At 49.1% G+C, this 17,965-nt stretch overlaps 1 protein-coding gene across 3 annotated transcripts in view; it reads left to right on the forward strand.

The window, feature by feature from the left end:
- Nucleotides 1–17,965, forward strand: part of LOC6039276 (titin) — a 56,671-nt gene that overhangs the window by 12,615 nt on the left and 26,091 nt on the right. For all 3 annotated transcript variants that reach the window (XM_038258757.1, XM_038258758.1, XM_038258759.1), the window contains exons 3-11: nucleotides 3,358–5,041; nucleotides 5,113–5,342; nucleotides 5,406–6,776; nucleotides 7,090–9,888; nucleotides 9,951–15,791; nucleotides 15,855–16,089; nucleotides 16,149–16,320; nucleotides 16,381–16,567; nucleotides 17,598–17,931. In XM_038258757.1, coding sequence (XP_038114685.1) covers nucleotides 3,358–5,041; nucleotides 5,113–5,342; nucleotides 5,406–6,776; nucleotides 7,090–9,888; nucleotides 9,951–15,791; nucleotides 15,855–16,089; nucleotides 16,149–16,320; nucleotides 16,381–16,567; nucleotides 17,598–17,931 — 12,853 coding nt within the window. The remainder of the gene's footprint in view (nucleotides 1–3,357; nucleotides 5,042–5,112; nucleotides 5,343–5,405; nucleotides 6,777–7,089; nucleotides 9,889–9,950; nucleotides 15,792–15,854; nucleotides 16,090–16,148; nucleotides 16,321–16,380; nucleotides 16,568–17,597; nucleotides 17,932–17,965) is intronic.

Genomic DNA, 17,965 nt, shown 5'->3' on the forward strand with positions numbered 1-17,965 from the left:
TCTCGTGACGGTGGAGTGGTACACCCCCCTTTTATTTTTTCTGTATTTTTACTAAGACACGTTTTTCAGTGGTTTGTAGCTAGAAACCGTAAAGAGATAGAAATTGGTGTCAAAGGGACGTTTGTGAAAAATTGGACGCCCGATTTGATGGCGTACTCAAAATTACGAAAAAAACATATTTTCATAAAAAAAATTAAAACCACTGCCATTTTTTGTTACTCAGCTGTCAAAAATCGTGAGGCATGTCATTTTATGAGATCGTTTTTTCATTTAGAACACAAATTTTCATTTTAAAACTACGTATTTTTGTAACTTTGCAGGGTTATTTCTTACTTCTAAAAGGTTGTTCAAGTTATCACTCACGAGATATCAGAATTTTACAAAAAAGTATTTTGAAAAAGTGATAATTTTGATCATTTTTGACCAGTTTTCTGAAGTTTTAACCCCTGAAACTCAAACGTGCATATTGGACGGAGTTAGGAGCGAGTGCTTAACCTGCCGTTTAGAAAAATTTCCCCTACATGGGGATTTTTTCTAAAATAAAAAAAACAATCAGATACTGCCGCTCATCACGAAAACATTTTCTTATAAAAAAAAAATTCTGATTCTAGCAATGCACAAGTCACAACAATCGTCCAAATGGTAATTCTTATTCAAAATTAGCTGAACTTTTCAAATAAAAAAATCTATCGAAAGCACACGAATGGGATTTAAGGATTAAAACCTCTGGACCTCCGATTCGTGATCAGGGACCAAAATTACCCATAGAGCAAAGCTTCACGAAAATCGAAAAGGGGTCGGGGCAACTTTTTTCGATTTCGTGTGAGTTGGCAAAGAATTACCAATTTTTTAAAAGTAATCTTGTTTTAATTATTGAAGATTTTTATTTTGCTCGATAATTGTGAGGATTTTTTTGAAGGGCAACTAATTTTTTTTAATTGTTTTTTGGTAGAAAAATTTTAAAATTTCCTTGAGTTTACTTTTATTTATTCCTGCATTTTTTTTGTGTATGTATTTTAGTACATTCACTATTCACGATACAAACAAAAATTCATGAGTTACCCTAAGCCCACTTTCACAACGCCAAACCACAATAACTCAAAACGTCCACGTTCCTTTCTATCGAAACCATCCATCCATCAGGCTCGATCGATCAATTATTATTATTCGCTGATCCGTCGATCTGCCGCTGCCTAGCTGCTGCATTGACTTATCTAATCATTTTGATCAAAAGCCCATTTCCATCTTCCACCGTCTGGCGCGATGCAAATCCGTGTTGCCTCTGCCTGACTGCTTGCCATCACGTGCCATCATGTGTTTATTCTGCCCATTCCGTCTGTAATTCCACATGTGGGTTCCGCTTGAGAGTGGGGTTTTCTTTGCGAAACATGAATATTCATATAGGAAGATCAATTCTGAAAATTCAACGGTGTTCACATTTGAATATAAATTTTACAACCTATGTTTTAACATGAGAAAATAAACAAATTCTGAATTTTCCCCTGGTTGGACTCAACTTTGAAGATATTAAAATCATAAACCACCTGTTGCAGGTTTTGCATGCCCAACATAATTCAAATTACCTTCCAACGCCGTCCCAGCGAAGCTTTTGGCTTATTATGGGCGCACGTGAAGCATAAATTTTTCGATTAAGCTCGTGTCGTGTGAACGGGGTTTCAGCAGCAGTCGGATTGCTTTTTCCTCCAGACTTGCTGCTGCAGGTGTGGTCGAGGAGGATTTGCCTATACTTCACGGCTTTCCCGCCAATAGTGAGGGGAGACTAGTTCTGAGTCAGTGGGTCCGCTAAAGTCTAGCGTACGGAACGTAAAAGTAGACCCACTAACGGTGCCAATGGGATGGATTGTTTTGGTTTGCTGGCTGCACTTCCCTTTCGACGCCCGATTGCGGTGGAAACAGTTGGTAGACATCTGTTTTAAGTGTTTAAGCTAGAATGTTATGTTATTAATCAGAAATTTTGAGTAAAAAGTTGTATAATAAAGCTGAATAGTTGAGTAAACATTAAAAAACACTTAAAATTATAATTCCACAACACGATTTTGATGCATGCATTAAAAATGTAGCCCTTTAACTTTGTGTAAAAGTTCATTTGATTGATTGTTTTTTTTAGCAAACTGTTATGTATAAGAGATGAGAAAAGGTCAACAAACTAAGTGTGAAGACAATCGGTTTATTCCTTATCAAAGTTAAAACAACTTTATCAGAAAACTAAACTAGTTTCAAAAAGACAATACTTTCCCCCAAACGCATCTGCACACGATATCAAGCAGCGAAGAAACCGAACGAGGAAACTCTTCTTTCGACATCCGCCAAATAACAAAATAACCCATTTAACCACACTCGCGCATGCCAGAAATAGCCAGAAAAGCACTGGCGTAATAGTGCCGAGTAGCGTCTCAGCTCAGATGATTGCGAACGACTGATGTTACGCAACACCCCCCAAAATTATACACGCAAACACATGTCACACTGAACAAATGCTATGTTTTTCGGGTAAATTTGTAACAAAAAACGCCCGCCTTCAAATCTGTGCGATTTACTAAATTTAAACCTACCGACCGACGGAGCCGTAATTGCTCAAAGTACAATCTAGAACATTTCAAGAGTAGGAGAAACGTATTTTTACGATTTGCAAGTTGTAAAACCCCAAGTTATTCGCAAAAATGTAACTTTTTGAATGAATATAAATGTCCAACAGCTGCGAAGCAAAGTCGTGTCGAGAGCAGACAAGAATAGCTCCGATGTCCCGGGTGAAAAGCGCAAAGAAAAAATATCTATTGAGAAGTATTGGTATCGCAAAATCACAAAACTATTATTTTTTTTAAATTCAATAAAAATCTACGTTATTTCAGATGACCTTGACCCATTATTTTGTAAATAAGATCTAAAAATAACCCTCTAACAACGTAAACATAAACAAACGCCTCACGTCTAACAGTCTGGTAGGGACAGGTAAACAAGCCATTAATCCGGTCCTTAGACAGGTACCATTGAACTTGAGAAATCGCGTACATTCCGCGCTCATCGCACGAGTTTGTTGAGATGCCAAAAACGTGTCTCACACAGCGGTGTCACGTCCGCTGAACCCATTGTTATGAAAGCCTATAACTACTCAAAACATCATTCACATCTCACGGTCTGTCAATGCAGACCAAGGTACTACCTGTTCAAGATGGCGGCCGCCAACCCCGGGGGTAGTCTCTCGATGACGTAGACCACGCACTTGCGCACATGGCTCTTATGAAACGAGTGCGCGCACAGCTCTCACACAGCTGAGCGTCCCAAAATAGAACTCGAACACTGACTGATTGATGTCCTCTTTTCTGCTCTCTTCAACAGTGCAACAACAGCATGGCGCCATCATTCAGCAGCAGCAGACACCGGCGATGATTACGTCGGCCCCACAGACACCGTCCGCGCAGCTGTACCAGCAGCAGCAAGCACCAAGCTATCTGGTCCAGTCGCCGGGCATTCCGGCCGATGCTTCGCCACCGGTGTTTGAGCAGATCTTCAAGAACTCCCGCTTCGCTCAGGGTGGCAATGCTCTGTTTGAGGGTAAACTCAAGGGTAACCCGAAGCCTGAGGTTTCCTGGACTCGGAAAGGCGCACCACTTCTCGAGTCCGCGAAGCACAAACTCAGCTACAACCCTAGCTCCGGCCTCGTGTCGTTGCTGATCAACCAGATTGGCCCGGGCGATGAGGGAGAGTACACCTGCAAAGCGAGAAACGCCGTCGGCGAAGCGATCTGCTCGGTCTTTATCCAGCCGGAAGGTATGCCTGCGCCGCAGTTCCAACAGGTCAAGCGTGAACAGCAGCAACAGGTGATCCAGCAGAAGCAGACCACCACCCAGCAGCAGTTCAGCAATGGCTTCACACACATGGAGGAAGAATTCAAGGTCGATACCTTCGAGTATCGGCTGCTGCGGGAAGTCTCGTTCCGCGAATCGATTACTCGCCGCTACGGCGGAGAAACTGACGCTCAACTTATCACCACTCTGGACCGTGCTCTTGGCCCACCGGCAGCGCCGCAAATCAGTCAGAAACCAAGAAACTCGAAGCTAGTCGAAGGCTCCGATGCTGTTTTCAGCACCAGAGTTAGCGCCAACCCGCGGCCAAGACTGAGCTGGTTCAAGGACGGTCAACGTATCATCCCGTCCATGGACAAACACGACATCAGCTACTCGAACCAACAGGCCACACTTCGCATCATCAACGCCAACGCAAAGGACTCTGGCCACTACACTCTGCTGGCCGAGAACCCACAAGGATGCCAGGTTTCATCGGCCATCCTTGCCATCGAAGCGGCTCAGGAACAAGCCAACGTGGAAAGATCAACTCAAGAGTTTATCGAATCTACCGAAACTACCAAAGCTTTGACTCCGGCATTCGTCACCTTGATTCAGGACCAGGAAACTACCGAGGGAAAAATGGCTCGCTTTGACTGCCGTGTCACCGGTCGTCCGTACCCGGAAGTCGCCTGGTACATCAACGGAAAACTTGTCACCGATGATGCCACGCATAAGATTCTGGTCAACGAATCCGGTAACCACTCGCTGATGATTACCAGTACCAACCGCTTAGATCACGGCATCGTAACCTGCGTTGCTCGTAACAAGAGCGGAGAGATTGCTGCCCAAGCCAAACTAGTCGTTTGCGAACGCGAACAGGTCGTTGCACCCAAGTTCATCGAACGCTTCACCACTGTCAACGTGAAGGAGGGTGAGCCAGTGCGTCTGTTTGCACGTGCCATCGGTACTCCGATTCCGCGCATCACCTGGCAGAAGGACGGTGTCCCGCTGCAGGCTGGTCCGGACGTGCAAATCCTGTGGGACGACACTGGCTCCACCACCGTTGATATCCCACGAGCTAAGACGTCGGACGCCGCTTGGTATCAGTGTACCGCGCAAAACGTTGCCGGTACCACCGCTACCCGGGCTCGTCTCTTCGTCGAAACTCCGAAGGGACCAGCTCCGGAACAGCGTCGCCTCAATCTACCGCGTCCATCGAAGGTTATTCAACCAGAGTAAGACCCCACCAAAACAATTGCACCCATTACACAACAAACCAAATCAACCCCCATCATTTGTCTTTTAGACCCGCTCCGGAACCGGAGGTCATCTACCTGCGCCACGTTGAACGTGCCGCTCCGCATATGCCACCGAAGGAGGAGGACCGCGTGTATCCACCGCCCAAGTTTACCATCCCGTTGAACGATGTTGCCCAGGTCGAGGGCGGTAAGGTCCACTTCGAGGCCCGCATCGAACCGGTCTCCGATCCGACGATGCACGTCCAGTGGTTCCTGAACGGAAACTTGATTCAAGCAAGTGAGTACAAAAACATCCCCTGAGTCAACAATCGAGGTTACAAATTGATCAATTCTTCCGTAGGTTCCCGCGCCAACACCACGTTCCAGTTTGGCTTTGTCGCGCTGGACTTGCTCAGCATCGTGCTGGAGGACAGCGGCGAGTACACGTGCCGCGTGTCCAGCTCAACCGGAGTTGCCGAATCGCGTGCTATGCTCAGCGTGCAACCCAAGCCGCCAATCGAACAGCAGACCCAGCATCCGTCCACGCTGGAGCACATCCAGAACCTCGAGGACTACTCCAAGTACGCCCGCACCGAGAGTATCGAAGAGGTGGTCAACCAGAAGCCAGCGTTCAACCGCCCATTGCAAGATCTGGGACAGCTGGAGGAAGGACGAAACGCTCATTTTGAGGCTCAGATTACCCCAGTGAGCGATCCAACAATGAGAGTGGAGTGGTACAAGGACGGTCGCCCAATCACGGCCAGCTCCCGCATTACCGCGATCTTCAATTTCGGCTATGTTTCACTGAACATCATGCATCTAAGATCAGAAGATTCCGGTACATATACCGTGCGTGCCGTGAATCGCATCGGCGAAGCGATCAGCACTTCTACGATTGCGGTCATTAGCAAGGCTCCAGTTACAGGAGATTTGGGCATCGCTGAGCAGCAGAACTACATTCAACAGGTTCAGCAGTTGGAGCAATACCAAAAGTATCAGAACCAGAAATTCTACGAAGAAACTCCGGAGAGCACTCAGCGCCCCGAGTTCAAGACCCCAATTGCTGACCAGCTGAACGTCCGCGAAGGAGGATTTGCCCACTTCGAGGGTCGTTTAGAACCAGTCAGCGATGCAACTCTACGTGTAGAGTGGTTGAAGGACGGTCATCCGATCGAAGCTAGCTCGCGTATTACAACCTTCTGCAACTTTGGATACGTTGCTCTAACCATCAAGCAGGTTACCGTCCACGATGTCGGTCACTACACTTGCCGTGCCTACAACTCGCTTGGAGAGGCTCACATCACTGGCAAGCTGACGGTGGTGTCCCGCCAGGACATTATCGTTGACTCCCAGACTAGCCACATGGGCATGGAGAAGATTCAGTACTTGGAAGACTCTTCAAGATACTCGCGTACTACTCAGGAGGAACAGCAGGTTGTTTCTACGCAGCCACGTTTCCTGGGACCGTTGAAGGCAACCAACAAGATCGTTGAGGGACAGCGTGCTCACTTTGAGGCACGCCTTGAACCACAGTCCGATTTGACCATGCGCGTCGAGTGGTACCACAATGGACGCCCAGTGATGACTGCCAATCGCATTCAGACCTATCACGACTTCGGATACGTCGCCATGGATATCCTTGATGTCCGCGGCGAGGATTCTGGCACTTACACGCTGGTTGCCGCCAACGCTGCTGGACAGGCCCAGGTCGATGCTCAGATGATTGTTGAAAGTGAGTATCTTCTCAAACCACCTCATATGCCGGACATAGTATTGACGCTACTTTTATTTCTGTCTTGTTGTTTTGTGTAAAGTTGAATAAACAAACTTTGTAAACTCGTAGACACAATAGTAGTAGTAGAATCTTGTAGAATGTTTGCGTTTCCAGTTTTCAATTTCTTACTCAATCAACATTAGTCTACAGTAGCAGATTTGTTCTACATTCATCTTAAACTTTCCCCACAAAACAAACGAGGAACGTCTCACGATCACCACCAAGCAGTAGGGCACACATAAAATATCTGTCCGCTTCTTTACCCTTACAGCTCGTTCTGCCATCGATACCACCAGCATGCATCACGTTGTGGAACGTACCCAGCAGAAGCAGGAAACTCAGTTCGTTGAACCGCAGTACCAGATCGAAGAGTTGTGCAAATCCAAGCCAATCTTCACGCAGCTGCTGTCGGATCCGCAACCCGTCGGCGAAGGTCGTAACATCCATCTGGAGTGCAAACTGGAACCGCTGGGAGATCCCACGATGCGCGTAGAGTGGTTCCAAAATGGACGTCCGATTACCGTCGGTTCTCGCTTCAAGACGTACTACGACTTTGGCTTTGTTGCCCTGGACATTCTGCACTGCACCGCCATCGACTCCGGCGAGTACACCGTTCGTGCGACTAACCAGCTGGGAACTTCACATACTTCGGCTTGCGTGCGTGTTATTACCCGCTCGGACATCATCACCGAAGCCCAGAGCGATATGTCTCACGAGCAGCTGCAGTATCTGGAAGATGCTTCTCGTATGCGTCGTGATGTGCTCGAAGATATCACCGTCATGTCGCCGCCGCAATTCAACCGTCCACTGCACAACATTGAGACGTACGAGGGAACCAACATTCACTTGGAGTGTCGTCTGCAGCCCGTTGGAGATCCGTCGATGCGAGTCGACTGGTTTGTCAACGGAGTTCCGGTTAAGATTGGTCATCGCTTCCGCCCGGCGTACGAGTTCGACTACGTTGCTCTTGATCTGCTCGGTGTGTATGCTACCGATTCCGGTGTGTACACTTGCCAGGCCCGTAACTCTCTGGGTGAAGCTGTAACGTCTTGTTCGGTTCGTATCGTTGCCAAGAAGGACCTGATCATGGAGACTCAGTACCCAGCGGGTCTCGAGAAGATGCAGTTCCTCGAAGATATTTCGCGCTACCGCAAGACCGAGTTTGTTGATGAGATTGTCAACGTGAAGCCACGATTCGTAACGCGCCCGAAGAACATTGATCGCGCTCAAGAAGGAGGTCACGCTCACTTTGAATGCAAGCTGGAACCGGTCACCGATCCTAACTTGAAGGTTGAGTGGTACAAGAATGGTCATCCAATTACTATTGGTCACCGTTTCCGTCCGATTCATGACTTTGGATACGTCGCTCTGGATATCATCGACTTGATTGCTGAGGACTCTGGAACTTACATGTGCCGCGCAGTTAATTTGGTTGGCGTTGACGAAATCGCCGTTCAATTGATTTGTCGTGGATCTCAGCAGATCCTGACCTGCTCACAGAACGAGATGGGTCTGGAACAGATCCAGTATCTGGAAGAGAAATCCAGACAAACGCGTTCCGACTTCGGAGATGATATGCCTTCTCAGGCCCCAACCTTTACTACTTCTCTGAAGCACATTGAAATCAAGGAAGGCCAGCGTGCTCACTTTGAGTGTCGCCTGATTCCGGTGTCGGACTCAACGCTGCGTGTCGAGTGGTATCATAATGATGCTCCGGTTAAGGCTGGATCTCGTTTCACCGAAACCAACAACTTTGGATTCGTCGCTCTGGATATCATGGGTTGCTTGGCCGAGGATTCCGGTACTTACACTTGCCGCGCCGTTAACGCACTGGGTGAGGCTGTCACTTCGGCAACTTGCGTTGTGCACACTCGCAAGAGCATCTACTCGGAGTCTCAACACGAACATGCTTTGACCAGCTTGCGTTATCTGGAGGACAACTCGCGCTACCAGCGTGAGACCGAAGTTGATGAAGTCGTTACCCAGGCTCCAGTGTTCACACTGCCGGTGAAGGACGTCAAGGTCGCTGAGAATCAAGCCGTGCACTTCGAGGCTCGTCTTGTGCCAGTAGGTGATCCGAAGATGCGTGTCGAATGGTTGAGAAACGGAGTTGCCATTGAGGCGTCCAACCGTGTCACCACCATGCATGATTTCGGTTATGTTGCCCTGAACATGAAGTACGTCAACCCTGAAGATTCCGGAACCTACACGTGCCGCGCTACCAACGACCTTGGGCAAGCTGTTACCTCAGCCAAGCTGATGGTCCAGTCCAAGGCCGCTCTTGACCTGGAAACCCAAAACGAAAACGCCATGGAGAAGATCCACCAGCTTGAAGACTCGGTTCGTTTCGCTCGCAGAGAAGAGGAAGAGTTTGTTGTCACTCAGAAGCCCAAGTTCACCACGAAGCTACATGGCCCAACCAACTTGGTTGAACAGCAGAGCGCCCACTACGAGTGTCGCATTGAACCGTACCCAGATCCGAATTTGAAGGTCGAATGGTATCACAATGGACAACCGCTGACCACTGGACATCGCTTCCGAACTACCTATGATTTCGGATTCGCTGCTTTGGATGTGCTGACCGTCTACGCTGAAGATTCCGGAGAATACACGTGCCGTGCTACCAATCAACTGGGATCTGAAACGTCGTCAATCTCGTTGAACGTTCAGTCCAAGTCTGGTATTGTGCGCGAGACTCAGCATGAAGGAGCTCTGGAGAAGATCCAGTACCTAGAGTGCGATGCACGCTACGGACGCAAGGGTGACGATGAACACTTTGTTGCCGAAAAGCCAGCGTTCGGTCGTCCATTGAAGAATGCCGCCGTCACCGAAGGTCTGCCGGTACATTTGGAAGCCACGCTCACTCCGGTCAACGATCCGACCATGAAGGTCGAATGGTACTGCAACGGACGTCCGATTCAACAGGGACACCGTTTCAAGACCACGTACGATTTTGGTTTCGTAGCTCTCGACATTCTGTACGCACACGCTGAAGACACAGGTACCTACATGTGTAAGGCGAAGAATGCGGTTGGGGAGGCTGTCACGACATGCGCTGTTAAAGTCACAGGTAAACGATCTCTGAAATTTTGTTACGATTCAATGTAATTTAATACTTGTTTTATTTTGTAGCAAATGCTGGATTATATTTGGAGACTTTGGATGAACAGCGGTTGCAGAAGATTAAGGAACTGGAGAGCTACCAGAAACCACAAACGCCGGAGGTTGAGCCAGCTAAGCAGAAGCCGGTATTCCTCACGCCACTAACGAATCTGGAGAACCTGAAGGAAGGTGACTACGCACATCTGGAATGCCGCGTCGAGCCGATCAACGATCCGAATCTGAAGATTGAGTGGTTCATCAACGGAAAAGCCATCCGTGCGGGACATCGTTTCCGCACGACTCACGACTTTGGCTACGTTGCTCTGGATATTCTGTACGTGTACGGTGAAGATAGCGGCACTTACATGTGCAAGGCCACAAACATGGTTGGCGAAGCTGTCAGCACGTGTAACATTCGTGTGGTCAACAAGCGTAGCATCATTTTTGACTCGCAGCATCCTGATGGATTGGAGAAGATTCAAAAACTGGAAGCTCAAGTGCGTCCGTCGCGACTGGAACTCCAAGAACCGGATGTCATTGCTCCACGCTTTGTAACTGAGCTCCGTGGTACTACCGAAGTCCAGGAAGGCCAGACGGCTCACTTTGAAGCCCAGGTGGAACCGATTCACGATCCGAATCTGCGCATTGAGTTCTACCACAATGGAAAGCCGCTGCAGTCTGCCTCGCGTTTCCATATCACTTTCGATTTCGGATACGTGGCCCTCGATATCCAGCACTGTGTTGCTGAAGATGCTGGCGAGTACTCTGTGAAGGCCATCAACGCTAAGGGTCAATGCAAGTCTTCCATTAACATGAAGGTTACCGCTAAGGGATCGATCATTTCCGAGACTCAACACCCAGAAGGATTGGACAAGATTAAGCAGCTGGAAGGAGCCGCTCCGTTCAAGCGGCCAGAAATTCAAGATGCCGTTACGAAGCAGCGTCCCGTGTTTACTCAGCCACTGCAGAACCTTGACTTTGTTGCTGAAGGTCAGACCGCTCACTTCGAGTGCCGCCTGATCCCTGTTGGTGATCCAAATCTGAGAGTTGAATGGTTCAGAAACGAAAAGCCGCTGGAGGATAGCTCTCGTATTTCCAAGCAGCACGACTTTGGATATGTTTCGATGGATCTGTCTCACGTTCGTGAAGAAGATGAAGGAGTCTACATGTGCCGTGCCATCAATCCACTTGGCGAGGCTGTCACCACTGCTTCGATGAGAATTCGCACAAAGGCCAGCATTCAGATGGACTCGCAGCACCCGGAGGGCATGAAGAAGATCATTCAGCTGGAACAGCCGCATGCTCCTCGGCCAGAGGAACAGGAAGCTGGATTCGAAAAGCCAATCTTTACTCAACTGCTGACTGGACCATCGGAACTTTGGGAAGGCCAGCATGCTCATTTCGAGGCTCGTGTTGTCCCAGTTGGTGATGCCAGCATGAAGTACGAATGGTATGTGAACGGCGTTGAGCTCAAGTTGGGATCACGATTCCATACTACGCACGACTTTGGATTCGTTACTTTGGATATCAACTCGGCTGTTGCTGAAGATTCTGGCGTTTACATGTGCAAGGCTATCAACAAGGCTGGAGAAGCTGTTTCGTCCACGATGATGAAGGTCAAGTCGAAGTCTTCGATCGCTGGAGAGCCACTGCTGCCCGAAGCCTGGGAGAAGATTCAGCTCAAGGAAGCTGCGATGAACCGCGTACCAGATATGTTCGTCGATACCACTCCACAGCAGGCTCCAGTTTTCACTACTCATCTGGAAAGTCACGATAAACTGCAGGAAAATCAGCACGTCTATCTGGAAGCCCAAGTCGAGCCTCGTGCCGATCCTAACCTCAGAATTGAATGGTTCAAGAACGGTATGGCCATCACTACTGGTGCCAGAATCCGCAGCACTTTCGATTTCGGACTCGTCACTCTTTCTATCAACGGACTCCGCGCTGATGACTCTGCTATCTACACATGCAAAGCTACCAACAACCTTGGTGAAGCTGTATCGACTGCTACTCTTAAGATTGAAGGCAGCCACTGGCTGTTGGGAGACACTCTGCACCCGGCTTCCGTACAGAAGATTTCCGATCTGGAAGCTCCGCGTGCAGGACGAGGTGACGCACCTGAGCCGCAGTACGAGTCACCGGTGTTTGTAACCCACTTGAACAACGTGGAATGCAAGGAAAACGAGAATGTTCACTTCGAATGCAACGTTGAACCGTCCAAGGATCCGACCATGCAAATTGAGTGGTTCGTCAATGGCAAGCCACTGCCTACTGGAGCCCGATTCAAGACAACGTACGACTTTGGATTCGTTTCGCTGGATATCAGCGGAGCTTATGCTGAGGATTCTGGTATTTACACATGCAAGGCTACGAACAACAAGGGATCAGCTTCGACTTCTGGATCGTTGAGATGCACTAGCACCACTTCTATGTACTTGGACACTCAGCATCCGCAGGGTAAGGCTGGTCTGGAGGCGGTTCAAGATACTGAAGCCGCTTTGGCCAACCGTTACAAGCGCCAGGATTCCAAGCCGGAAGCCGCCTACCCGAAACCAACATGGACCGTCGAGTTGCAGTCAGAGTTCCGCCTCAACGAGGCCGAATCTCTGCACTTGGAAGGACAAGTTGAACCCAAAAACGATCCTAACCTCAAAATTGAGTGGTACTTTAATGGTAAAGTTTTGGAGCACGGATCGCGCTTCAAGATGACCAGTGACTTTGGATTTGTTACACTGGATCTGACCGAGGTTTACGAACGCGACCAGGGTATCTACACGTGCAAAGCATACAACTATTCCGGCGAGGCATTCACATCGTCCACGATCTACTGCGTCACGAAGGAAAGCTTGATCGAACGTACTCAGCATCCGAAGGGAACCGAAGGCTTGGAGAAGATTCAGGATCTGGAAGAATCGCTGCGCAGACAGGAAGCTGGACAAGCCGATTCCGATGCTGGACATGCGCCGAAATTCACCTCCGAATTTGTTGCCGTTACCAACGTTGAGGGAGAGATCGCTCACTTCGATGCTACCCTCATCCCGACTGGAGATCAGTCGATGGTGATTGAATGGTTCTACAACGGTAAGCAGCTGGAGGCTAGTCACCGCGTGCGTACAGTCTATGCCTTCGGAATGGTTGTGCTTGAGATTTTGGGCACCAAGATTGAAGATTCCGGAAACTACACTTGCAAGGCCACCAACAAATGGGGAAGTGCCGAAATCAGCGTTCAGCTTGAGTGTGTCGACAAGTCCGCTGGTCAAAAGCCTCGTTTCACTACCCAGATTCAGAACCTGGAGGGCTTGAAGGACGGACAGTCGGCCCACTTCGAGTGCACTCTGGTCCCAGTCAACGATCCAGAGCTTAAGGTCGAATGGTTCCACAATGGCAAGCCTCTGCGTCACTCAAACCGCATCAAGCCAGTTTCCGACTTTGGATATGTGCTGCTGGATATTGCCTACGTTCAGAGCCACGACTCGGGCGAGTATGTTTGCCGTGCATCGAACAAGTATGGAGAGGACAGTACTCGTGCTACGCTGAAGTGCACTGGCAAGGGAGGAGTTTACTTAGAGTCGCTGCAACCCGATTCATTGGCCAGAATTCGTGAGCTCGAGAGCCAAGCTGGCATGAAGCCAACTGCCGCTGGATCTCCAGTCGGAGAAGCACCACGTTTCATCACCAAGATTGCCGATGTTACGAAGCTGGTCGAAGGTCAGAGCGCTCACTTTGAGGCTAGACTTACTCCAGTGACCGATCCCGATTTGGTTGTTGAATGGTACTGGAATGGACAGAAGCTGCCGCATGGACATCGTTACCGCACGTTCCACGACTTTGGCATTGTTATCCTGGATATTTTGTACTGCTACGAGGAGAACTCTGGAGAATTTGAGTGCCGTGCTACCAACAAGTATGGCTCAGACAGTACCAAGGCTACGCTGAAGTGCGTGTCGAAGGCCAATCTGATTCTGGATTCGCAGCTGCCACGTGGAATGGAAGGAGGCTTGGAGAAGATTCAGACTCTGGAAGACTCGCTGGTTCGTACTCGCGATGAACGTGAACGTACCGAAGGAGGACGTGCTCCAGTGTTCACCGTTCCATTGTCGAACATTGACAGCCTTCGTGAAGGTGAGAGCGCTCACTTTGAGGGCAAACTTACGCCGACTGACGATCCTAAGCTCAAGGTTGAATGGTTCTGGAATGGCAAGCCACTCAAGACCGGATCTCGTTTCCGTACGTTCTGCGACTTTGGATTTGTTATTCTGGAAATTTCGCCTGTGTATCCGGAAGACTCCGGTGAATACTCGTGCCGTGCTACCAACGAGTATGGAGAAGCTGTTACATCGTCTACGATGAAGGTACAGGGTAAACGTAGCATCATCATGGAGTCGCAGCTGCCGAAGGGAATGGAAGGCACTATTGGAAGAATTGCTGAACTTGAGGGTCTTGGAATGCCACATGGAGGCATTTCTCCTGATGATGATACCGGCAAGCCGCCAGAGTTCATCACTACTCCGTCGGATCTTACGCTTACGGAGAACTCGTTGGCTCATTTCGAGTGCCGCCTGACTCCCATCAACGACCCAAGCATGCGCGTGGAATGGTACCACAATGGCAAGGCCTTGTGGGCCGGATCTCGTATCAAGACTATCAACGACTTTGGATTTGTTATTCTGGAGATTGCCGGATGCTATCAGCGTGATTCTGGATTGTACACGTGCAAAGCTACCAACAGCCACGGTGAGGCCACTGTGTCGTGCAAGTTGACTGTTCGCGGTCGCCAGGGTATCATCATGGAGCCCCAGCTTCCATCGAACTTCCGCAGTGGTACGGAGAGCATCCAGAAACTGGAGGAGCAGCTGCACAAGCGCGATGAGATGATGGCCGATGAAGAAGAGGGACGCCCACCGAAGTTCACTGTCGAGATCAAGGACAACGAAAACATCGCTGAAGGTGGTCCAGTTCACTTCGACTGCCGCGTTGAACCAGTCGGAGACTCATCTATGAGAATCGACTGGTACCACAACGGCAAGCCGTTCGCTACTGGCTCGCGTGTGCACATGCTCAACGACTTTGGCTTCATTGCGATGGATATGGATTACGCTTACGTTCGTGATTCGGGAGTGTACGAGTGTCGTGCTACGAACAGATGGGGAACTGCCTCGACGACTGCCAAGGTCACTGTTGTGTCCCGTGGTGGTATTGTGCTGGATTCTCAGTTGCCAGAGGGTATGACCGCTTCCAAGCTGAAGGAGTTGGAACGTGGAAAGGTTACCCTGCATACCCAGGAGGAGCGTACTTTCGGACCACCGAAGTTCGTCTCCCAGATCCAGTCGACCACCATCGATGAAGGTGAAACCGTGCGTTTCGAGTGCCGTGTTGAGCCCAAGGAAGATCCCAAGCTGCGAGTTGAATGGTTCCGTAACGGTAAGCCACTGCCAAGCGGACATCGCTACAGAACCATCTACGACATGGGCTTCGTTTCGTTGGATATCCTGTCGGTGTACATCGAGGATGCCGGTGACTACGTTTGCCGTGCTTACAACGAGCATGGCGAAGACGTCACCAAGGCGCACGTGAGCTGCAAGAAGCTGCCGTCGATTGTACTGCAGAACCAGATCCCGAAAGGAATGCAGAAGTCCGAGACGTTGATGCAGATGGAAGCCACGATCAAGAAGTACACCGAGGAGATCTTCCTCACCGAAGACGACCTGTTCGATCCGGACCGCAAGCAGCCACCGCGCTTTGTCACCCAGATCAAGGACCAGACCAGCCTTACCGAGATGCAGGCCACCAAGTTCGAGTGCCAGCTGGCTCCGGTCGGCGATCCGAACATGAAGGTGGAGTGGTTCTACAATGGCAAACCACTGCCGTACAGTAAGTAGCTTATTGAGTTGGATTCAGATTATTTTTGTACAACATTTTGCTATCCATTCGCAGAGAACCGCTTCACGCCGATCTACGACTTTGGCTACGTTGCGATGAACTTTGGCTGGATCTACCCGGAGGACAGCGGCGAGTATCTGTGCCGTGCCACCAATCTGTACGGAATGGACGAGACGCGTGCCACCATCAAGACCACCGGCAAGCCGGGCATCATCTACGACTCCCAGCTGCCAAAGGGCATGAAGAGTATCCAGAAGATTCGCGAGATGGAAGCGCTGTGGAACTTGAAGTAAGTTTTTAAGTGGTTGTGATTTGAAAATTATGGTTAATTCATCGTTTGGTGTACAGTATTCCAGAGGTTGTCGACGAGAGCCAAAAGCCCAAGAAGGAACCTGCGTTTGTCAGCAAGCCCGAATCCATCGAGGTCGAGGAAGGTGAATGGGCTCGGTTCTGCTGCCGTGTTACCGGTCATCCGAAGCCGAGAGTTATGTGGCTCGTCAATGGACACACTGTTGTCAATGTAAGTGCGGAGTTGGACCTGGATGATGAATTGATGTAACCTGATGGTTGTTTTTTGTAGGGTCAACGCTATAAGCTCACGTATGACGGTATGTACCACTTCGATATTCCGAAGACTCGGCAGTACGATACGGGCAAGATCGAGGTCATCGCTCGCAGCTCTGTTGGTGAGGCCGTGGCCAGGTGTGAGCTGACGATCACTCCACGTAAAGACGACTACCGTGGAGTGTTGAAGAACTCTCCAAGACGTAAGTACTTTATAAGAAAACACGTTTATATTTAGGTTACGACAAAGAAAATGAAAACTTCTCTACTATCTCACTCACACCAACGCAAATTAAAGAAACGAATCCAGACAATATCGCAAACAGAAATCAATTCTTTATACGATTATATATAAATCGCTTTACTTCTGGAGTTTTTCAACAAATCTTAATTCACACTAACACGACACGCTTCAATTTTGAGAAAAAAATCTAAACAAACTTACAAAACTTGAGCATTCGCACCGAATCACCAAACAAACCAAACTCCAATGCCAAACCACAAACATCCCACCCACACCTGGGAGACACCTTTGTAAAAAAGTACAAATCTCACGACACCAAGTCCCAAGATCCCTCGAATTCCCTCCTCCCCAAAATCCCCAATCTGCTTACGAATCTTCGGGAGAGCATCGGTAGCTGCTTCAACCGCAACCTCCAAGACGCTTACGGTGCGCAACGTGGACTGCAGCGCCGCACTTCAGACCAAGTATGGGCTAGTACTATTCACTTTTAGGGAATGTGCTCTAACCCTCCAGACTGGCAGTGGTAACGAACGACCCTTCCTCCCGGATTATGGACAAAGCGATCATCGTTTCTTCATGGTGTTTCTCTATATGTGTAGCTAATGCGTTGTAGAAGTAGCGCTTCCTGTAAATAATCTATCTAAAACCACTCTCTCTAGCTCTCGATCTCTATGTAGTTCTTTCAAAGACCTAGCCTACCGCATGGTGGTGAGTATCCGGTAGAAGGTAGCGATAGCTAGGCATCATTAATCCGTATCTTCTGATCTTGATGTTGTTTGACCTTACATTTGTAAATAATCTCTAGACTTTAATCCGTGCAAGCATGCATACTTTTCAGCAATCAAGGTATCTTTGTAGCGTAACTCCTTCTATCTAACGCTGTTTCGGGTCCCGATTGGACCATGACTCTCGTATAACTAATCACTGGTCAAGAACCGCTAATGTTACTGATACCTTTGTGTCTGTATGTGTACATGTGTTCCGTGCAGCCTGGTACGATTACGACCTGGTCTCCTACCAGAAGGGTCGCGTCGACACCGACCTGGAGACCACCCTGCAGGAGGAAACCAAGAAGAAGCGCAAGGGTATCAAGGCTCAGCACCTGAAGGTCAAGGAGAAGACCGAGAGCGAAACCGAGTGGCAGAAGTCGGTCAAGAAGAAGAAGAACGACGACTACTATAACAAGCTCGCCAAGGTTGAGAACGAACAGCTGGTGAAGGAGCAGCGGCTCCGCGAGGACAAGCACCAGTTCGCGATCCCTGGCGAGAAGGTTGTGGGCCAGTCGTTGGCCAAGGGAATGGCGTCCGCATATGAGGAGACAATGTGAGTTTTGCTTGGATTTTTGTTGCTATGTTGA

Source organism: Culex quinquefasciatus, chromosome 3 (assembly GCF_015732765.1).
Source record: "Culex quinquefasciatus strain JHB chromosome 3, VPISU_Cqui_1.0_pri_paternal, whole genome shotgun sequence".
NCBI lineage: Eukaryota > Metazoa > Arthropoda > Insecta > Diptera > Culicidae > Culex > Culex quinquefasciatus.